This window comes from Haliaeetus leucocephalus, unplaced genomic scaffold (genome assembly GCF_000737465.1).
Source record: "Haliaeetus leucocephalus isolate CR32 unplaced genomic scaffold, Haliaeetus_leucocephalus-4.0 Scaffold428, whole genome shotgun sequence".
Classification (NCBI taxonomy): domain Eukaryota; kingdom Metazoa; phylum Chordata; class Aves; order Accipitriformes; family Accipitridae; genus Haliaeetus; species Haliaeetus leucocephalus.
In genome coordinates this window covers 4,796,415-4,820,613 of record NW_010972864.1, presented here as the reverse complement: position 1 = coordinate 4,820,613, position 24,199 = coordinate 4,796,415, and the positions used below count along the sequence as shown (strand labels likewise).

Here is a 24,199-nt window from a genome sequence, read left to right as displayed (position 1 = left end):
TGTGGATGCTCGGGACAGCCGCATCCCTGTTGTGTCAGGCTGCTTCATACTCGTGGAGTCTGACGTACTTAGTGAGGATTTGCAGGAAACATAAATCGCAGAACAGCGTGGATTCAGTCCTTGTCAGGCTGGTATGTCAGCATAACCATGCTCTGTTACTTTTAGATAACAAAATTACAGACTTCATTTTTACTTTTGAAGTCAGAATGAGACACCTCTCACAAAGATAAGTTCTAGGGCTAGTCCCAGTCTCAGGGTTATTTAGTGGTCAGATGCTAACCAGGCGTTTCCATTAGTTGGGTCCTACATTCCTCCCACCAGCCACCATCATTTACAAAACACAGCTCCATGAGAAGTGACTTATTTATCTGATGGATGTTCTGCCAGCATAAGCATGTGCTGATAGCATCTGAAGTCTTGGTACAAGACTAAGCCAAATCATGGAGATTCACTCTTAACAAATCTATTCAAATAGACTCTTTACAGCACTAGCAAATCTGTGATAAAAGCTCATATATAAACAATACACAGGGAAGTCAGGATTTCTGTGACACAGTCCTGACTCTTACTTCTTCTGAATTTTAACAACTACATGTTTTAACAACTATAAAACTGAGACAACAGTTTATGCCCTCTTGTTTGGAAGTATAAACTGATTAAGAGAGTTTGACTCAAAGCCCAGTAAATCTGTTTTATTCCATCAAGTTCTTAGATTATTCAGTGCACTTAACCAGCAGGCAGAATTCACTTTTTTTTTTTTCAGAATCTGTAAGTTGGCAGGACACCAACTTTTATTACATCTGCATTTTTCAGATATTCCTTCAGGCTGTTTGGGAAATCTCAATCCTCATTCTATCTTTAAACTTTTTATTTGCAGTAAGAAAGTCAGTGTTTCCATTGGGGTAGCTGTCTTAAAACTGAATGAAGAATAATAATAAAAAAATACAGTAGAGCTCTTTATTTTAAGATTGCATAAAACCACAGAAATACTCCATTAAAAAGTAAGAAATAAGTTCAGTCCCTCTAACTGCAGGAAAAAAGTGGTGACCACTTAAAACTGCATGCTTTCTTGAAAGTAAATATACATACTTTAAAAATGAAGTTTAAGAGATAAATAACCAACAGGTCCAAGCAAGGGAACAGTTTGATTTGCTTGGAAGTATTCCTCCACTTAATATAATGGCCCATCTGTCAAGATGCACCCTGTTGAGCATAGCCATGGTTCCTACTTTTTATGTTTATGTTTTTGAATCAACTTTTACATCCTTATCAGTAAAATCAAATACACTGAAAGCATTTCTACTCAAAGGCAAAACATATCAGTGGAAAACATAACACTGCAGCTGTAGGAAGACTCCAGGAGAGATGGAGACAACCAGAAAGTTCTGCATGTCCACAGGCTTTGCAGTACCATATGGCCAGCTTGCTGATTTTAAAGCTATGAGATAAACATGGTACCAATTACCTAATCTAAAGTACTTCTTTCTACTCTGAGAAAACATAAGGAGTGTATGACAGTTTTTCCTTTATAAAATTAACTTTAAAATGTTTCAAACTGCATACAAATATTTACATGCGCATATATACATAGTGCCAAACAGTGCAGTACTGTCTTCTTTTACCACATAAAATTCATGGAAAGAAAAGTAATCTTAAGTGTTGCAGACTTGAAAGGCACTTTTGTCTTGTCAGAGCTAAGGAAAGCTGCCATTATGCCACACTACACAGGCCACTGGAGCTCTGGTATTACAGCCAGCAGAAACACACACACACACACACACGCACACACCAGGCTGCATTTCTGTGCTTGTATCTGTGAGTTCACAGACGGAAGTAAAATCACTTAGTTAATTGCACTTGTACATCAGATCCTACAGATGTCTAGGGGCCATAAACTTTGCCAGCAAAGCCACTGACTGAATCTCTGGCTCTACAGCCAAGGTAAGTTTCGCTGTTTCTTATACATTATTAAAGGACCAATTAGGAACCAGTGAAAAATCTGTATGATGCAAATGCTTACTTGTCCATGTCAGCCTAGACCCACACCAAGTAACGGAATTTTTACATCAAGGTATCAAAAAAGTTGCAGTTCTCAGCTTTTTTGCTACTTGCTCTCTTTAACCCCTGTGCTAATACGCAAGTATTGATTGCTTAAGGTACAAATGCTGATAACCCAAAGTTGTGACATCCCTCCAGGAGATCAACACACCACTGCACTGAGGACATACTCGCTTTGGTGGCCTGGGCTTCTCAGGAAGGAGAGATTTCTTAGCAGTTCACCAAGGTGCAGAGAGCTGCAGCTGCACCTCAGGAGGAGCTGCTAGGCCCACAAGGTAATAGATGGCAAACACACAATGGGAACCTGATGCCCCTTAGGGGAAACTTCAGCAGATAGACTGAACAGCAGTTCAGAAACCTAACTTGTGCTTTGCACACTACTATCCATTACTAGATTTTAGACTTTTTTTTTTGCTTACCCATAATTATGCAGCTGTGGTTATGTGGTATTATTACACTAACTGAATAATAGAAAGCAATTACAAAAATAGCAAACAAGGAAAAAAAAAAAGTATTTCCCACATCTTTCCACTTCAAAAGCATCACTGCCAATGTTACATAATAACAACAGCAAATTTCCTTACTAGCTTCCTGGTCATAATCCTTATTTATACAAACTACCACAAGTGAGTCCATGTCATTCTGAAAGCTCCAGCAAATTCAGGTCTCAAGAAAAAGCCCAAGATGCACAGGGACACAAGGGTGCCAGACACCACCACCCCTGCAAGGGGCCAGGCTACGAGCGAGTGTACTGCACCGTGTTGTATTTGGTGACCCTGGAAGACTTGCTCAGTGTGGCACTGGCAGGAGGTGGCCCCTCTAAGTTGGAGCCCGCCTGGTTAAGCGGGGAGTCTGGGATCAACATGTGCTCTTGCCTTCCCAGGCTGGCACCCGCCGCCTGTTCGGCTCTGCTCTGCGTCCCCGAGGCTGTCACCACCCTTTCGTTCACCACTACGCTGCGTCCCTCTGCCAAAGTGGGGAAGCTGAGTGAGCCCTGCTCTGCAGCGGGCACAAGCACCCTCTCCCGTTCCCTCACCACAACGTACTGGGAGTCGGGGAGATCCTGAACCGTTAGGGCTCCTGGCCCGGCACCCTCTGACTTCATCATCCTCTCCGTAACCACCACATTACCTCTCCGTGGCAAATCAGGGATTTCCACCATACCCTGCAAGCTTGATGCGGGTGCCAGTACTCTCTCTGTCACCACTACATTCTCCTTAAACTGGGAGTCTAGAAAGACAGTGCCCGAATGGGCAGGAGCCCCTGCTGAATAGGACATTTCTGTCATGGTGAAATTGGTCTCTGCATGGGCCGTGGGAAGGGGCCGAGCATCATGCTGCCCAGAGTGGGATGCAAACGTTGTTTCCGTGACCACCTCCGTGGAGAGGGTGTCTTCTCCTGTGCCACCGCCCACAAGCACTGGCGGGGCAGGCTGGAAGTGACTGCCCGAGGCAAAAGCTTGTTTGGAGCTGGAAGCATTTTGCTGATCTAAGGACCATGAATTTGCGTCATTAACACCTAAACCTGATTCATTCTTGGAGCTACAGTCTTTCATGTTGATGTTTCTGCCTATGCATATTTCTGCTAGAGTCTTAAATTTGTCTCCTAAATCATCAAGGAAATGGTCATCAAGATCACCCTCAATAAAGCTGCAGCAGCCGATGGAGCCATGGGGAGAGCCTGACTCTCCCTGGGAATAAACCAGGAGACAGTCGTTTGCAGCTTGGGCTTCGTCTTCTTCCGCAAAAGAGACAGCTTTCTACAGACAAAAACAAAAGCAAGAGTTCATTAATGTCAGCTCTAGACTTAATAAATTTGAAAATCAGGAATGCTTGGTCAAAGAGGTTAAAATATGAAAATTTAACTGAACCTACAGAAACCGTCAAGGAAGTGAGAGCAGTACCTAAGAGTGCTTTTTGCTTTTTTGAAGTTAGTCTGAACTTGACAGTCCACTTGATGAGAAGGGACGTCTGAGATTAAATTGAAAACCTTGGGTACTATCACCACCTGCTGTTATTCCTATCAGGAATTGTGCTATTTGTGATACTGCTCCATCTTCACAAAGAGATTGTTTTTATTTTGGTTCAGTGAATGAACTTCACCTCTAACTAGGTGTTTGTGGGAGAGTGCCAAAACCATGCCTGAGAGTATCCTAACATTTAAACATATTTATGAGTACATGTTGAAATGTTATCACCTGCCATGCCCCTTTTCACTAGCATAGCCTGCAGGATCACATCCAAGGAGCCCAACAGCAACAAAAAGTTAAATAGCTTGGTAAGTATGGGAACATAGTCCAGCACATAAATTTTTAGGCTCTGTGCAGGCCACTTTGCAACAAGGAAGGCTCAATAGTTCTGACTATAGTGCTTCCAAGGCCAGCTCAGTCTGAAAGCAGCGTCTGCAATGGAGTTTGTGCTAGCACTAGCACAAATACCTGTGTACGTGCTTACATCAGCTCCAGTTCCTGGAGTGAAGACAGCCAAATCCTCTGGGCCTGCTGAACCAGCTTGACCCAATATGGTTGCTGGCTTGCACTCAGAACCACTTTTCTACCATATTTGAAGTTCTAGAGTGCATATTTTCTCAGGCATCTGTGCGATATCGTATATATCCAGACCCAAATTGACTCTATATGTTTATCTGTGTTTGATCCTGAAAGTAGGCACACTACCTGAGATGCTTCTACAAAAATCAGCCTGCGTCTGAAACTATTTGGTTTGGTTACTTGTCTGGGTTCCCCCCCCTCCCCTATAATCTGAGATATTTTAGCCTCTCAGAAGTGGTAAAGAGTACTGTAGTATGACCTTTACTAAGCCATCCTGCAGGACTTCAGCAGGCAGCTATACTTAAAGTATGTCTTAATATTAGGAAGTGCAAAGAGTGGAAGGAAAGCAGAATTGCTACTATTGCATCTGTTCACCTAGAAGACCAGTAGCTAGAGCACTCAGGAGACATACAAGTATCTTAAGCTCAAATTCTTCCCTAGCCTGAGGTGGTGATTCAAACCTGCACAGCTACTCCCCTGCAGAACCCCATCATAAGCCAGCTCTAGGGTGTGAGGATGTTTTGTTTGTACAGGTGATGGACAATCTGTACACTCCTTGGCATATGGAAGTGAAGCTTTCACTATAAGGAGCTCACCAGCCTAAGGACTAATGATATGCGTTATGCAAAGAGGAATAGCTGCAATGAGTAGGAATAGCCTATTGGTCAATGGTTAGGTCACAAAAAAAAAAGTCATCAGACAGGATTGCAACATGTGTCCAGGCTGTTGGGCTAAGAGACAAGTCCAGCACCACTTCCTTCATCAGCTACTTTGAAAATGCAGACCCACCCTTTACTGTATGACATCTATGGCTTATCTTTCAAAAACCTGCTCCATGGTAAAGTTTGTAGCTGTGACTCATGATGAGTCATAGGTGCCTCCCTACAGGCCAGTTTAATGTGCTTAAGTCCCTGAGATTCAGATCACACTCCTTCTCATGGCTTCTTCCTGGGCAAGCGGCTCCTTGGTCATTGCTGAATATTCTGGATCCCATTCCCGAGTACCTCCCTCGAGAGAAGTATCTCGTTGTGAGAGACCTTGTAAACACCCGGTGCTACAAGATGGAGTACTGTCATGCTCTAAGTCCCACATGTGAGCCTAATCCAAAACTCCTTAATGCCCCCAACTCCACATGCACACAACATTGGCCATTGTATCAGGACTGTTTGTATATACATATCTACTCATCTGTGTTTGTAATAATATGAACAGCATATTTCACAATGCTAAGTATAAATATCAAAATACTGTTATTTTTGGGTCATATGCTTACGTCATTGAAGTAGTCTCTTAAAAATTCTTCATTCATGGCTCCTGCTGCTCCCACCACAACTCCTCCTCCAGCCACCACTGTCTTGCCTTCAGCACCTCTAGCTGCCATAGCTCCACACTCAGCACCAGAAAGGAGATGTCTTTGCTCTTCCCATCCTTCCTTGGCAATAGTGCTGCAATGCTCTCTTACATGAGAAGCAGAGCTGCCGCCTCCTGCCACAGTTTCCTCTCCACTCATTCCTGCTGTTGCTGCTCCGCTGGTCGCTCCTCTTGAGTTCCCCGGTGTAGTGGGTGGCATGAAGCTTAGCACTGGCTACATAAATAACACAAATTAGGATGTGACATGAAAGCTGCACTCTCTAGCACATGGAACTCACCAAACCAGCAGCAGGACTGGGTGGGACCAGGGAGGGTGCCGCCTTACAACTCGTTTGAATTTGCACTTATACATGTTGCTGCAAAGAGTAAAAGGCCTCCTGAAATAGGGTGCAGCTTCCACAACTGCGTTCCCAAGTTAGATCATGGAAATGTTCCTATAGATCATTGTTTTCTTGTAACTCAAAGGGTTGGGAGTGAAAGCATGGGGAAAAAAAACCCCAACAAACCCACCAAAAAAAGGCTTGCAAAATTCCAGAGAGCTCAGCTGTTCCAAGACAGACTCTGGCCAGCTTTCCTCAGACACAAAGTGGGGGAGTGGGCACTGCCTGCTGCCTCTATGGTGCTGCCTGGCCCTTTCTTCTAGCAGTTTGGCTTCCCTGTTGTTTTTTTAACAAGAATTTGGTGTGAGCATTGGCCTAAATCAAAGTCTTTTACCTTAATTCTATTTCTTTGCTATTGTGCAAAAGCACGCCAGTGTCATGCTCTTTTTTTGAGAACTGGGTTTTGTAGCATAATGAGAAAGGGCAAACTTCTCTTGGCATTCACTGTTGCCTCTGCAGATTTGCACCTTTTTCTGCCTTTTTTTTTTTAAATTAAGAATTTCCTCTGTTTAAGAAGGCAAACATACAGGGATGTTAATTTAAAACGCAGCCTGAAACTTTAAACTAGTGAGGAGAAGCTAAGCTTTATAACCCATTCTTTCACTGCTTTACCATGCTCCCAAAGGGGTGTTGAACATTCCAGGCTTGCAAATGCAAATGCTTTGCTCTTTACAGCATCCATGCTTTTCCCACACTCCTATCTTCTGCTCAGATACCATCAACATTTGCTTGATTGCTTTCCCTTTACTTTAGGATTTAAACACTATGGCTGGTTTTTCTAGAGCTGCTGATGGAATTCATCTTCCATGCATATCCTTCACTGAGCCTCACAGGGTTAATTTTAATTAATGTTCATGTGTAGTTAAAATCTGCTGTACAGCCTTGAAACATCAGCCTGTAATGTGGAAGAGGCGCTAAGTGCCAAACTGAATGCTTGGATGGAAATCAAAGAGAAATGCTATTAGGGATACATGCCTTTTCCACAGGAGCTGCTCCTTCGCTGTTCCACTGATGCAACACTGCTTCACTGTAGTCTGGTATCGCACCAAATCCCTTCGCTCCTGAGCCGCAGGGACACAGCAGCAGTAACAGTGGAATAACTACAGGGAAACAGAAGTTTGACATTAACTATGTGATTATTAGGGTCAAAGCATGCTAACAGCCAGTATCGAAGTTTGGCCAGCTCCCATACCAAAATGTATCTTTAATAAGCTAGTGATCAGTATGAGGGCTGATAAAGACTGAAAACAGTTTCCAAAGTATTCAAGGTATTTCCTAGAAACATGTGCCTGGCTGGTCTCCTAGAAAGTAAACTGACAATTAACCCATCAGGGCCTCAATCCTGCAGATGACCATGCAGCTATGTAGCTATACTTCTATCAAAGATCTCATATACCAAACCCAAGCCCTAAATGTCACTGTACAACCTCAGCATTTTGAACTCTTCCTGTTCTTTTACTACTAGACAACGACATGGTGTCATGTAAATTCCACCTCACCACTCCTATGACACACCTAGAGCATTGCCTGGGGAACTTAATCCAATTTCAGGAGCAGAGCATATTCACATGGCATGAACTTTGTTTTGCCACAGCTAGACTGCTACCAGTACAAGCAATAAACTATTGCCATTATAAATGCAGCACTGGTACACATGGCCATACCCTGACTGCAAGCATTCTTCTCTTATTTTTGAGCTTCTATTTTGTCTCACCAAAGAGCAGCAAGGGAAAGAGAGTGGAGGGAGCGCTCTGATTTGAGTGGGAAGAGTTAGGGTTCACATGGGGAGGTGTGGGAACACCAAAACGATTCCTTACTGCTTCCCCACCTGTTATTTACAGTGCCGTAAACAAATATTAAAGTTGTACGTATTAATTTTTAAATGCACAGCTTGAAATCCTTTGAGAGTGAAATGCTGATGTTACCAAAATTAGTTGGGGATTTGCCATGACTTCACACAGACTAGGAGTTTATACAGAATATATCAAGATGATAAAACCTGGGGGCTGGACTGTTTCTGTCCTGATGCCTTGCAGACCATATTTACAGTGCTTCTGAGATAATATGAAATGATAACTTACGCAGCAAAAGTAAAAACGCCAAGATGATTAGCGCAACCGCTCCTGGTCCCAGACCCACTGACTTGGCGCCAATAAATTTATCTCTGCATATGCCGTTATCCATGCACTTACAAACAGTCAGTTGCAGAGACTGTGCTTGAGCGCAGCTTAACCCTTGGAAATCCTTTATTAGGATGGGAACTTCAGTTTTGCCCAGCTTCAGGTTTTGTGGTACCAGCTGTATGCTGGTGCCTGAGGCAGAAGGGGGGGTTAAAGAAAAAGAAGAGACAAGAAATGAGTGGAGAAAAAGATGGCTCCTGTAAACTACGGAAAATAAAACCTTCACCGCCTCCCAACAAGCCCCCTCCAGTTAAGTCCAGCCAGTGCAGTGGAATTAAGTATAATTAGCTGCTGCTACAGCATATGTGCTCTTATTTTTATCAAGGAAATTCATGCTGGTAACAAAGCAGCCATGCTCACTTGCAGTCTCAGATAATTGTGGAGAGTTTCACACCACCAAAGACTTATCACGGAACACAGCCCAACTGCCTATATAGCATTAACCTTCATGTCATCCGGATAGCTAAAGGCTGAATTCGCAAAAAACTGGCTTCAGTCTTTAGATAATCTGTTGTAGGTCACAGGCAGAGACTGGGGAGCCAACATACCACCTGCTCCTGTGGCCATGTCACAACTAAGCAAGAGGTGCTCAGATGATGTTCCCACTGGGGAATGCCATCCTATTTGGAAAAGCTGTGATCCCCATAATTACTGCTAGTCTGGCTGCAAGCGGGGTGAGGAAAACTAAGACGACTCCTTCTTGGTCCTAAACCTGGCCATTAGGATGACTCTGCTGATTGCTTTGCAGTGTTATGCTGTAGGATTACAGAGGAGAGAATAATGAGTCTGAGAAGAAAAAAGTGTTTTCTGGTACCTTCGATCTACCTGAAGCATTTCCTTCAAGCATTTCCCAGGCTTATATGAATGGAAATGCATGAAGAAAATGCTCATCTCATTTTGAAATAGTCATTAAAATTATAAATAAATTTCTGATTTATTTTTCTCTCTGCTGTGCTGGACAATCTTAAAACAGGTTACACTGTATTCCCCCTTTTCAAGGCCCACTGTACAGACATATTTATTTATTTGTAAGTTAGAACAACTGCAGCCAGAAACACAACCATATCTCCAAGCTCAGTTTTAACAAAAACCATCCTCCATCACTGCATGCTTTTTGTGCAAAGATAGGAATGGCTTGATCCCAGCATTATCCACAAAATCCTGGTCACCACATCTGGGTCATCAAGGTAAGCAAAGATGGTCCAACTGAGGGAAGGGAACAGACCCCAGAATACATGTCTGTGCTTTTATAGCCATTAAAGAGAAGGGAGCAGAATGCAAGTGATGCGTCTTCATGCCTGACTCCATATACATGGTTTTTTTTTTTTGTCTGGATAAGCCAAACTGTCAATTTAACTGGAATTAACAAACTACAACACTAGGACTCCAAAGAACTGGAAGTAATTAAAAAAATATATTTTCTTACCATTTCTGGATGCAATTATCCATTTTTTTGCTGTCCCTTCTGGCTCATCAATGACAGCAAAGCTGAAGGGATCACTGTTTGGGTAACCATCCAAATCGTTAGCTGTAACATCAACTAATTTTGCATCTGAACACACAGTCTGCACAGGGTTCACAATAACTGGGCAGTTATCATTCTCATCTTTAACTTGAATAATGACTGTGCCGGTGACTGTTTTCTTAGGAACATCTAAGATTTTAAAATATGAAAAATTAAATTGATTTGAAAAGTGCAAGAATTTAATCTTAAAGTAAAAATCTTAATATTTTCCAAAACACAAACATTGCTGAAATAAGTTGAAAGAGCTCTCCCTGGAGCTTATGGGAGCAGTATTTCACTCCTAACATATTGACAAAGTTCTGAATGCAAGCTGATTTACTATTTTAACTTAAAAAAAAAAGTAGCATTTCCTATGTATGGTTACACAGTAACATGCAGATTATAAAAGGCAAATTCTAATTAGATACACAAGAAGTTCAAGGATTCTTTCCTGCTTAGCATTCAAGAAAACTTAGGACGCTGAAAATAAGCATGCTGAGATATTGGCAATTTCCACCTTGACAAGGGATGTTCCTATCAGACTTGGTCTCTGCAAAACTTTTTGTAAAAGTTAACCTCCATCTAGTCAAAGAAGAGAAACGGGCACCTTGGCAACCATTCCAAGGTTCATCTTATTTCCATGAGTTGTCTGTGTCTCTCCTCCAAACACAGAGCCTATGGGGAAACTGCACTAGGTGCCTAACTTTTAGGCCATTAAAGACAGGGAGGTTAAACCAACTATAGTTGTAGAAAGGCAAACTAAACCCTAAACAAATCAATTAGTGTGAAAACAAAACCCCCTCAACTCACCAGTAGTTACACCCAACATGGTGATAGTGTAGGTACCATTTACTACATAAGACGATTCATAATCAAGTTTTTCGGCAAGTCGGATTTCACCTGTGACCGAGTCTATTGTGATCCAGTTTGCTGTATCTCTTCCTTTCATGTATCTGATTAAAGTTGCATACAAAGATGTACAGATTTATAATGAGGAAAACAACCACCAGCGGAAAAAGCAGCTTCACAGTATGTTTACTCTTCATTTAAAGCCAAGACCAAATCCCTAGGTCTGAGGTCTGACACTCCTGCCACTGGAATTGGTTTCAACTATAAACCTAAGATTATAAACCTACCCTGAATGTTGAAACCTACTTTTCTCACTAGAGCCAGGATTTAGGTGTGGAGGCATTATAACAAGTAGCCTCAGGGAGCAAGACCAGAGCACAAGAGGGAGCTACACTGCTGGTCATCATCCTCTTCTCCTCCATCTCTGCTCCCAGCAAAAGCTGAGCAGCAGCCACCCAGGACAGACTGTACTACAGGCATGGGGGAGAGGGGTCCACCGTTGGGTATGCACCTCTGCTGGTCTGCACAGTTTGTAAAAGCCACAGTGGTGGTTCAACAACATTTTAGCTGAAGAGCTAGGATTCAAAATCCAAGCACACACACGTAGACTTATCTACTTTACACCCTTTCTATCTGATCACTTGATGTTTCTGCGTATTTCTTCCTAACGTTTCTGCAGACAAAGTCAGGCGACTAAATCTCTCAAAAGTAGATAGGCATGACAAACAGCATGCAAGCACAGACAACTTCAGCCCAAACACTCATGTCTCATCATATACAACAAAACAAGTAGGATTTTCACATTAGCTATTTTCTGCATAATAGAATATTGAAGATGATGATAAAGCTGTTATTTTAGGTATGAATTATGTGTAGTAGAAAACCATTGCCTTTGGAATTATTTCAGTTCAATATGCACATTTTTACAGTAAATTGAGATTTCTGACATACTCAGTTATGATGATTGTAAAAGGATTCTTACACAATGCGCTCTGCTATTTTTCCAGTGTCTTCATCATAGGCTTGATACTGTCCAATAACCTGTCTTATCTCCAGTTTCTCACTTGCTTCAATAATTTTTGTGCCACCAGGGAATACAGGGCCTTCCCGCACATTAATCACATTAATTTTTATTGGAATTGTTTGTGCTTTGTAACTGTGTTTAATTGACTTGTGGAACTCTGCTTTGTTTGTAACAACAATGCCCAAGTTTAGGCTTTGCATTTTTTCATAATCCAGCTCCTAGAGCAACAAAAAAAAAACCAAACCAAAAACAATCACTCAGAATTTGACAGAATCTGGTATCTAGACAACATTCATACATTTAATATTTAAATAATATTATTTAAATAATACTGTAGCATCCTTAATTAAATAATAACTGTTTAATAGTAAGTGTTGGTTAACATGTTATTCTCAATACATAATGCTTCAAACTCTTTAAAAGTACATAAGGAAGATTACTCTATTTTTAATGGATGGCACCATAGATATGTCTTTATTATTGAATTTAAACTAATTTAAGGTAGGTGCAATGGGTCCTACCCATATATTCTTGTCTTTACTTTCAGTGAATCAGTGCTCAATATTACTTGGTTTTTCCAATTTTATTTATTTTTAAACCAATTCATGTACTTAATAACGCTTATCAATATTTACAGTTATCAGTTTTCAGATAAGGCAACCACAGCAGAAAAAAAAAAGAAAAAGAAAAAAGGTACTTAGGGCACTATGCATCTTCCATTCCTGTGGACTAAAAAGGGAGTGAAATTCATAAAATAGAAATTTCCATTTATGGAAAGTATTTTCACAATTTCAATTTATGGAAATTCATAAAATAGTCTGTAGCCCATGGCTCATGGAGTAGGTGTTGCCTGCAAGTTATCTGTGGCCACAGGAAATAAAGAAATTTAAACTGAGATCAGCAACCAGAGCAAAAGTACGGGCAAGTTTACAGCCTAGTTGTTAGCACTGTTGCCCAAACAACAAGGGAAATTTGGGGACTTCTGCCCCACTAGATATTTGAGATCACACAGAATGTAAATAGTAAAGCTGGACAAAATTATTATTTTGCATGGAATTACTGAATACATCAACAAAGAATATGTCAAAGGAGGAGTGTCCACCATGTAAATTTACAGCTTACATACAAATTATTTATATTCAGTCAGTATGTCAACTTAAAGGGAGTAAATTATGCTAGTATTTAAAGAAGGCTCTCTGAAGAATATACTAACCTTCACAAGAGTCAAAATTCCTTCATTTGTTTGGGTGTCTGTTACTAAACGAAAAAAGCCACCCTCATTGCCAGAAACAAATGAAAAGTTCGCCAGCCAGTTATCCGAAAACTCTTCATCTTTGTCAAATACTTTTATTCGTAGAATTTCCACATTTGCTCTGTTTTCTTCAATGCTTCCTTCAAACTGCAATTGAAAAACACCCTTTGTTAAAAAGATGTCATGATTTACCTCATTTCACCAGAGCAAGAAAGTTTGTACAACCTCATATTAAACAATGGGATACTGACAGGTGTAGTAACATGCCAAATATTGTGATAAATGTACTTACTCTATGACTTTCAACCACAGGCAGATTGTCATTGACATCCAAAATCTTGATTTCTAAAGAACATGTTGCAGCATTCCCACCTATTTCACCACCACGGTCTTTTGCTTCCACCACCAAAGAATAGCTACTTTGTGTCTGCCACAATAAGAAAAAAGTGTTTAAACCAGGCTAAAAATTTTTTCCTTCCCTGTATTATGTTTATTAGATTTTTGGTAATCCCTCTCATGGCCAATTATAACTCCTCTTCTCTCTAGCTAACAGTAAATCTCACACACAACTACCTTGACAGGCTCTGCTGGAGAGTCTCAAAAGGATTTGGAACTTTTGCATCTCCCCCACAAAGAGTTAGACTGTACTTAGGTGACAAATGAAAAAATTTCAGTGGCCATAACCAGGGACAGGACCAGGGACACCTGCATGTCAGGACAGGGCTAGAGGCAGAGCCATTGCCCTCAGTCGCAGAGCTAACATCCAGAACACCATCTGCTGGCCAGGGAAAATTCATGCAAGCACAGGTAAAGCTGCTGGCAATACATGGCTTTCAATGCTGTTTCACAGCAGCACCCATCCTAACTCTTTACACTTCGATTTGCACAGCAGGCTACAAAAACCTAGACGCAGTCAGCAGCTCTGTAGATGGTGATCTGCGTTGTCTTTGCCGTATGCTCTCCAGCAGAAAGAAATGACCCCTTGCTTCATGTAACGGCTGCACGGGAGGGACAGAAATCAAGAGGCAACGGGCTGGTGCTGTGCTAGGGACCTGACATGGGGAATACAACCTCGATCCTGTATTCTGCACATCCCCCCCCCCCCCCAGCCCCGCAAAAACACGCCCCACCCCAACAAGGCTTTAATCCCAAGGGAGGCGAAGGAAGAATCCCAAGGGAGTGAAGGAAGGTAGGAGGGCCAGCTCTTCATCCTGGCAGGCAGGGCTGAAGGTGACACAACAGGTGTCAGAAAAACACTGTTAACAGATTAAAAATGGGAGGATTTTTGTTTTGTTTTGGTTTTTTTTACCTCTCTGTCAAGGTTTATTTTTGCTACTCGAACCTCGCCAGTATCCTTATTCATACTGAATGCAGCTCCAGGGCTTTGAGAAATGATCCTGAAAGCAATTTTGGAATTTAGGTTGTTTGGTTCATCTGCATCCGTTGCATTTATCCTCATTACGATTGTACCTGGAAAAAACCAAACAAAATACAGTATTTGTTTACGCTGCTATGTACCAGCAAGTATTTTTACTATAATGTCAAAGATAAGAGCATGTTGTCAGATGCACTGCACAATTTTCTGATGCTCTTGCCTTTACTTATTTAATGAAAAAAGCTGAAGAAGTGTTCCTAAATCCAAACAGTACATGTTAAAAGTAAACCCTTTAGCAAACAAGACTACTGTATCCGCGCATCTGTAAGTCATAGAATTCAATGCACCAGAAATAATCAACAGGTTGAATTCTCTCAAAAATCGTGACAGAAAACCATAGATATACAAAGAAAGAAAAAGTTTTTGAACAACAAGCTACATTTACGTCACACATTATTCTAAAGGGAGCACTACTACCTCCTCTACCTGAATGTTATTAAAACAATTGCTCTGTATTGATGCCCTCCAACAGCTTTACTCAAAATACATGGCAGTCCCCATCGTGCAATCCCTTTTAACTCATGGCACAGGGTTTTTGTCTTCTGGGAAAGGGCGTACCTCAGCATCCAGGGCCACAGTTTGAACATTAGCTGGAATTCAGGTAAAGAGCAATTCCCATATGGCTGCTACTGACTTGAAAGACAGCTGAGGGAACTCAATACCTCACCCAAGTAGATGGTCAAGGATTTGTGTCTTCAGATTATCATAACACTGAAATGGACACAATGTCAGGTATTTATTAGGTTGTTTTATTCCAGCTTTTCTTATCTTCTGGGAAGTAATCTGTTGTTCTTGTGTCTACTGACATCAATAGGTAAACTGCCAATAACTTGTTCTTTGAGGGTTAGGTCACGGCCATATGTGCTTAACAGCAAAGTACCTCTCCAGGCCATAGATAAAGCAGGGCTTTTCATGAGCATGGCAGAGTGGAGTCCTTCCCAAATAGGCTGGGATTGCTAGGCCAGAAGGTAGACTGCATTTCCCCTGCAATTCCTGCTGAAGGACTTTGGTTCCTGAATTTGTGGTAGCTTTGACACCAAACCAAAGGTGCCACAAGAGGAAGTGTTGTTCTCTGTTGCCTTTAGGTGGACACTTTCCCTTAATCACACCACCCAGCTTAGCTCTGAATAAAGACTTCTGCATTGACACGTGGATAACCTGGCCTACGCAAGCAAGAGAATGTATCCTTGTTACTGCAGGTATGCTGCTGCAAAGAGTATATTCACTTGTGCCCTTGCATGTGTTAGGAAAAGCTAAATGAAAAAAGCAATTCTAAAAATAACATTACCTGTTTCACTTAATTCTTCAATTGAACCAACAAAAACTTCCTGTGAAAACACTGGAAAATTGTCATTTATATCCACAATTTTAATTGGGAGGTCTATCGGCTCTTCCAGTTTTGCTCCAGTCTTATCTAGTGCGTGACCTCTGAGCTGAAATAATACAGACAGAAACAAGCAAGTCCAATGAGTGAGGGTAATATATAGAAATACATATACAAAATAGAAATAAATAGAAATATAAAATATATGTAATAAAATCTAAGCATTATATAAGCATATGTAATATGCTTCTAAGCATGTATACACTCACAAATATGCAGAAACTTTAAAACTAATCAGAGCAAACATTTGAACAAAAATGAAAAATGGATAGGAGGGCACCTATAAAGAAGTTACTATTCAACTCACAAGCAGCATTGGAGTCTTTTCTCTGTCAACTCTTCCTGTTATGTTCAGGTCTCCAGTCTTTCCATTGATAACAAATAATCCGTAAGGGGGTTCTGTTACTCCTTGACCAGATATAGTGTAAGTTACCACTATACCTGTCTCTTCAAGATCAGAATGTATCTAGCAGGAATATAACAGATTAAATAGCATTCAGTAAATAAAATCACATTTAAAAATGCAATGAAAATATTTTTGGTGTTTTTTGCAATGAACAAACAAAAATAAATATTAAAGCACATTTCCCTGCACTCCTTTGAGTCTGGAGATGTTGAGATGAATGCAGGAACGTTCTGTTTGAGGATCTGGTGCAGGGAGATGAGGAACATGATGGACAATGCAACAGCTGGGAACCATGGAGTGGAGAGGTCTGCAGGAGAAGAAAATTGGGACTGCTTGGACAAAGAGAGTGGGATAGGATACAAGTGCAAGGAAAGGCTAGAACACCATTTTGATAAGGTGAAAAGCTGGAGTGAGGGAAGGAAGAAACTGGCTGATCAAATGGATGGGGGCAAATGAAATGTGGAGAAAGGTGAAGGGAAAAGAAGTCTGGAACAACAAGTGCCAATCTTCAACTGATATTCAATAGTCCTTTAAAATTAAAGAAATATTTGTGCATGTGTTTAGGGCAGCCAGACCTTTATTTTATATTTTCATCTCTATTTTTATGTGTATTCTGTATTTATCTCTTTTTCTGGGCTTACTCTAGCAATTGGATTCATATAGGAGTTGTCCTCCTCTTCCCGTATGAAAGCCGGAGGGACTGTCCATTCTCGCTTCTGTCTAACTAGGCTGTTGGGATGAGACAACATGCCACTCCTGCCTTTTTGATCATAAACCTGTGAAAAAACAAGGTTGAAAGTCAGCATTATATTTAGCCACTTCAGATGAATGCTTTATTGCTGCTCCAGCCCAGACTTCTGAATAGTGTTTGCTCTTTCAATAGCTAGTAACTTTGAAATCGCAGAATGGCATTAACCTTCCGAGCCACAATCTAAGAGCTATATGCTCAAGTTGTTTGAAGAGGAAAACTACACTAGTCTTTTCATCAAGACAGAATTAGGTAAGACAGGCTTTAAATACATGAGCAAGTTCCCATGACCAGAGGTTGGTGAAGATACACCTGTTCTGGAAGATTTAACTGCTTATTATCAGATATGGGAAGAAGTCTGGCACTAAGGCTGTTTTGAACCACCATTTCTGCCTTATTACCCTGTTTACCTTGCCACCAATACTGCCTCGTACTCAACCTTCTCTCTGAAACAGAATCCATGAAACAGCGGGCCTCTATTCAACCCATCCACTGTCTCTGCTATCCTTGCTCAACTACCCCTCATGCTCACTCTGCATGACACCCTTCATCCTTCTGTCCAGCTTAGTCCCTACTGTGTCTGTTGACTTCCAGACTAACATCTGGAAACGTTTCCAATTAACATCCTCCATAAAATTGTAGTTGATTTCATTTACAGAGAGTTAAAATAAGACACCTACAAACTTAATATTTTAGGGGAAGTTTCTCAAAGTTGAACACCACTCAGTTTGATGGATGTAGGAATCTATTCACTTACATTTTGGCTTTCATTTCATTATTCATTACATAGCTTTCACATTTCAGAAAATGGTAAAACGCAAGGTATTTATCAAGTGAAGTAAGGCACACTTTTGACACTTTGCTCAGAGAGCCCTTCTTCAGGCACTGATAAATAAAAGCAGTTTTCCATTATTTCCTACCTTCATATGGAGTCCATTTCCATAATTCAAACAGATCTGCAATGGAAGTTATGATAATCATTATTAATTCTATGTCACTTTAGCCATACTAAAACTTAACTGACATGACCACCCTCATAAGAACAGCTAAGCCATAAGGAAGAGGGCATCTGACCTCTATCAATTAATATTTACTATTTACCCATAATAGCTTCTCAAAAATTCACCCATAACCATTCACATTAAAAACATACACTATAATTATATAATTATTAAATTTTCCACTTTTCTCCCAGCAGGAAACAGATAATAAGTAATTAATTTTTTTTCCCTTCATTAAATGCAGACTTTATAGTCATTTTTAAACAACCATTTTTTAGTGCTGAATAATGCTGCACTATTCCAAAACGATAGGAATTTGCCATTGACTGAAGCAAGCGTTGGTTGCCAGCAGCACTCTGGAGAAGCTCCCTCTTCTGGGCAAACCACGGATTATACAGGCTGTGGTGGGTTACCAACCACATCAGAGAACAAAACAGGTTAAATAACGTTTAAAAGCAAGGAGTAATCAAAACACCTGCTGAAGCGTAACCAACAGAAGCAGCTCTCTACTTAGCACCTTGCTGGGAGGATAAATGGCATACATACATCCCTTACTTAAACAAGGCTGAGACATGTGCACACTAGCAAGCAAATCATGCTTGCTCTGACAAAACCTTACATGCCAACATCCAGTATTGGGACTGCCCATCTCTTCATGCACCAGGATAGCTATGCATGCCTTTAAACACCTCAGTTAGGTGCCTCATCCTAGCTGAAAGGTACCAAATTACCAGAGACCCTGCATTTATGCCCACTCTGCACGCACTGAAGACCCCGCAAGTAACAAAAAGCAAGTGGTGCAAAAACATAGGCACAGCATTGGGAAGCAACAACAACAAAACCTAGGTTATTACAAGTGAAACCAACAAATAGAACTTTTGAGCTTTGCATAGGTAAAGAATACTTTTACTGTTCTCAGCACTATTACATCTAGCTACATTTTGCATGTTAGGTGATTTTTTTTTTTATATATATATACTAATGCCAAAGGCAAAGCAGGCTCAGAAAAGGTGATTTCCTACTGAAATAAATCAGGGAGTGTTTCTTTATGTTCTCTTTGATTGTTCTCTCCCTATCCATCCCTCTGACTCAGCCTTGATTGCTGCATCGGTGACAGCTTTTTTTTTTTTCTTCCAAGACGTTATCTCTTTCCCACACAATGCAGCAATGCAGTGGACGGTGTTGAGCAATGTAGCAGACTGCTGTTTCGACTTGCACAATAAAATTGTTTTGCAAATGGCAATTTTCCCAATGTATATATTCTGAAGACAAAAATCAGCAAGGACTAAGTTCCCTAATGGATACACATTGTGAGGGCTACAGGATCTTACACCTCAGACCAAGTTGTTCTCATGAATATTCTTAATCTTATTTGTTTTTATTAGTGATATGGATTTTTAAAATTTATTTTTATGACTAATGAGATTGTACCAGCAAGAGTGACAGGAGGGTTTGGGTTTATAGTCAAGGTTTTCCAACAGAAGCTGCAACTGTTTTGGAAGGTGAATAGTTGTCAAGATGTCCTCGTGAACATCCTTGTTTGTTCTTACTGGTAAACTAAAGGGAAAAGTGTTTCTGTCTCAATACTGAACGGAGACAAGAGGCAGGAGGTGAGAAGCTTCCTTGTATTGAAAACCTGAGAGCCACAGTATAAATGAAAGTGTCTGGAGTTCAAGAATAAGCAGGTCTTCCACTGAGATGCATATCAAGAAAGTGGAGAAAATCCCATTAGTCATTATAAACAGAAAGTCTTTCATTAAGATAACTAAAAGTAAAAATCAATTTGTTTGCAAACACTGCAAAGCAGCCTCAAAACATTCTGTTTTACTGGTAAGACAGTAAAAACCACTTTTGCTATTCTAGTTTTCAATCTGTAGTCCCTGGGCAATCTCATAAGGGACTTTAAGACATCAATAAAAGGTGCTTAAGAATGGCAATTTTATTTACAAGATGCATAAACACATTTGGAACAAATATATAAAGGGATCCTGCATTTCAACTGGAAAATATTTAAAGGATCCAAAAACTTTAAGAAGGTGAAAAGCACTTTTCAATGACATTTTCTTCAAGAAAAAGTGAAAAGTCACATATCCAACAGGTGTTGAATTCTAAATTCCACCCTCCCCCCCCTTCTTTTTTAATATCCTAGAGCTGCCTTCTATTAAACAGCTTGGTAAGATTAGGAAAGCCCTGCCCACCATTTGCTGTGGATCATAGCCTTGGCACAAAAAAATAGACATCAACTGATGACATCTGTTGATGACACAGAGCCGAGAAGGCATTGTCAGAAGACAACTGTATGGTTACAGAAAACTAGGTGGAAAACCTGAGGCCTGAAGTAATAGAAACGGAATGAAATACTACATGAAAGGAGTAGGCGAGAGAGCAGGGGAAAGAAGGGAGTGACTGACGTGTATAGGGAGTGCAAGGCTGCTCTTGCCCTAATCCATGTTCATGTGTAGTCAGGAAGTGACTAAAGGACAGATTTTTGAACACACAGCTTAGTTTTATAATGTAAAGATGCAGACTGAGCAAGCAAGAAGATACGTGTCCGTATTTGCTACACTATGAAACAGTACGTCCTAGAAACGTGGTCTTTCATGCATGCTGTGTGTCAGGAGATTTGGATCTCACACCTCCTGTGAGTCAGTTTGGTGTTGAAGACCATGGGCAAGTGGAGATCTTCCACACTTAGAGAAGCAGGCTGAAGAGACTATCCAAAGTTATCTACTTGTCCATCTCCTGGCCCTGGGGCAGGACGAACTACACTAAGTGCTTCCTGACAACTGTTTAATCTGTTCTTAAAAACGAGTGATGGAGGTCCCACAGCCTCATCAGCTAACCTAATGTGGTGCCTACCTAACCTTACAGATGGAAAAGTCTTTGTTAATTTTTATCCTAATTTTATTATCCTAATTTTTAGCTCTTCGCAAGTTGAGCATATTGCTGTTTGGATGAGATTCAGTTTCAGATTAAGGCACACATTTACATGTCTAAATGAACGCTAAGTGCCTAAACTTGTGTTATACTCAATAGCAATATAGCCAATACAGACAAGGACATCAGAGAGCAATTCAGTTCACTCCAAAGCCAGCCCACATCTCCTATTTCTCTCTGGACTCCACTGACTGTAGCTACGTCTACTTTGTAAGCCCAATACGAGAGGATTTGTAGAGCAAAGCAGTTGCTGCTGAGAACCCAACACTACATAACCCATGTTTTGTGGTTGTTACTTCAGACTAGAATTAGCCTGGTCCCACAGACCACACAACCACGAGCAGACAGCTGCATCTCCCAACGCAGTTTTACGTAGGAGGGATCAGATTCACACACTCTGGAGATCTGCTTCGAAAGCACAATTTGATCCAACCAAATAGGTGCACTCTGCATCCACTGCATCTCCATTTACCATAACAGAAACTCAAACACCTATATTGAGATTTCTTAATCTCTGGCCAAATCTCCTTCTTTGCCATGTTGATAATGCTCTCATTGAACAGTGTAATTACCTTTCCTTCGCAATTACCCTTCATATACCTGAAAACTTATAATGCATCTTACCCACCTTCTTTTCTCAGTTCCCCGTTCTTTAATCTCACTTCAGGAATCATAAAACACGATATCCTGAATTTAGATTGCATTTTTCACTTTCCTCTAGTCTCTCCTGGGCAGATTCACTTTATTCTAAAAGTCTGGTGTCCAAAATAATACACAGCTTTAGTTCAATAGGATGGATAAAATACCAGATCTTATGTATTTCTCACCTGCTTTCCTATCTCACCATAGCACTGTTTTTTTTCCCTCCCTTTTTGGAACAATATTAAGTTGTTGAATCAATGCACAGATGCTTGTAAATATTTTTACCATGTTTCAGCACATTACTGGCAATAGAAACTAGGCTGCTTTGAATTATCCCACCTTTGCTCTTTCTAAAACTATGGGGGTTTTTTTGTTTGTTTGTTTGTTTGTGTGTGGGTTTTGTTTTTTTTAAAATTTAACTTGTTTCTATGAATTTTGAAAAGTAATTGCTACTGGCTCTGACATTACAATAGTGATCTAATGTATTCTGGACCGAATTTCATCATACCCAGCCTAAGCCTAACCACCCCAAACATCAAGGAAGTACAATCCCAGAAGACGTTCAGAGAAAATGTAAGTTTTGCTACTCTTGTAGTAAGATTCATACATCTCTGTCAACTCTTCTTTCACTCAAAGGTAAGAAGTGTTCGAAGACTTCCTCTTTTGAAGACTTGACGTCCACACCCTTCAGAAATGACCGAGAAACCTCCCAGTCTAATAACCCTCGATAGCGGTGCCCGTCTGGCAGGCCCACGTCTCTGGGTGTGTGCCCCGGACACATACCAAGTCAAGCCCAACCCTACGGGTGCACTACCCTCCGGCACGCCCAGGCATCCCTGGAAAAGGGTCAGAGGCAGGAACATGGGGAAAGCTGCTGTAACCTCTGCGAGGTACCCAGGGATGAAGTTACAGGGATGCAGCCTGCAGGCCCAGAGGGAGAGCAGATGACCAAGAGGTACTTCCAGGAAAAACAAGGAGAGGAAGAACTTACAGTTCTCGATGCTTCTAACATAGAAGACAGTGTGGGAAGACGCTACTTTTAGATTGGTTTTGTTTTTCCGTAGTTTCTTAAGGTTTTGAAATTACCAGTGCCATCTTTGCATACCGTAAGATATAAATGACCCTAATCTGATGCTCTCAAACAAGCAACTAGACTTCCTGCCACACGAATGGCTTTGTCCAGATTGGGGGGGGGGGGGAAACAACCAACCCCCAAACAAAAAAACCCACCAAAACAAAAAAGGCAAAACCCAGCAGTGCCTCTCTCTCTCTCCCCCTCCTGACATCAACCAACTAAGGCAGCTTTATTTGCTCTAATATTCTGTCTGATAGTGAGGCATTCAGGCACCAAACTCAGTTCACTCTTAGGATACCATATCCTTCCCCAGCTTTGGCTGAAACTGAGGATGATGAGGATTAAGAAAAATAATTTTCCTCTTTTCTTCAGGCAAGACCAATAGCATCCTGAGCCAGTGCATGGACAATGGTGTGCCTTCAGGTATTACAGAACAAATTGGTGAAAACTTTTGTACAAGTAGCACTCTGCATGCTTCCCATTGCTCTTTTGGGCAAAACAAGGATAAAACATTTTCCAGCCAAACCGTAACTCCCAGCTTGCTGCAAAGAACAGGGTTAACTGTTGCTGGCTGACTTGTGGCCAACCACAAGTCTAACATTAAAGTTATCAGGCAACGGGTCTCCAGCTAACAAATCTGATTTTGCAGGATCCCGAGCTCAGGGAGCAAGGTCCCAATCTACAGCACCTGCCAGGCTGACCATGCAACAAGCCGTTACCGAACCCTGCCTTGGCAGCTCCCAGGCACAGCCCATGGCCTGGCCTCCACCCTCACCTTCATCTGAGCGGCAGCAGCCCGACTTCCGCAGGCATTTTGCCAGCCTGGAAAGGTGAAGAGCTAAAGAACACCACTACAGGTAGGAAGGAGAGCTTCCTGTAAAACATCTAGCAACAGCTAGAAAGCATCAGTCCAAATCAAGCAAACCAGGCGCTTTGGCCTCAGTTTTTTATGACATACTCCTTGCTTTTAGCCCGAAAAGGTATTTCGTAGAATGGAAGGTCTAAGGGCTGATGGCTAAAAAAGAGCAAGGGCAGGGAAGGAGAAAGCCTGAAGTGTCTGGACTGTGAAGAATTTGGTATCGTTTCTCTTAAGCCAATGAAGACTTCCATTAAATCATACTTCATGATCCATTTTCCCTCCTGGCACTATTCCTTCAAAAAGGTATTGCAATTTACTAATACAGATAATACGTTGAACAAAAAGACGGCAACAATATGAACTCTTCTCTGCATGCCTGTGGCTCCCGCCGCCTCGAAAAACCCCACCCATCCGAGATCCCGTTCTTCCCGGGTTCTGCTGCCTTCACCTGCCTTCGGACAGCGAACGGCGACCGCTTTTATCGCCTTTCCAAAGAACGGTAGAAAACCCGTTCCCGGCCAGGAGCCGCCGCCGGCGGGGGGGGGG

At 41.3% G+C, this 24,199-nt stretch overlaps 1 protein-coding gene across 1 annotated transcript; it reads right to left on the bottom strand.

The window, feature by feature from the left end:
• Positions 1–2,794: 2,794 nt before the first annotated feature.
• On the bottom strand, positions 2,795–18,065 carry DSG2 (desmoglein 2). Its single transcript, XM_010574352.1, has 14 exons — positions 18,060–18,065; positions 17,033–17,167; positions 16,293–16,451; positions 15,890–16,034; positions 14,476–14,636; positions 13,459–13,593; positions 13,128–13,313; positions 11,873–12,132; positions 10,852–10,994; positions 9,964–10,191; positions 8,439–8,669; positions 7,329–7,457; positions 5,880–6,187; positions 2,795–3,817 (listed from the first exon to the last, which is right to left on the bottom strand). Exons 1-14 carry the CDS (start codon positions 18,063–18,065, stop codon positions 2,795–2,797), a joined length of 3,249 nt encoding a protein of 1,082 aa, XP_010572654.1.
• Between the last annotated feature and the right edge of the window lie 6,134 nt (positions 18,066–24,199).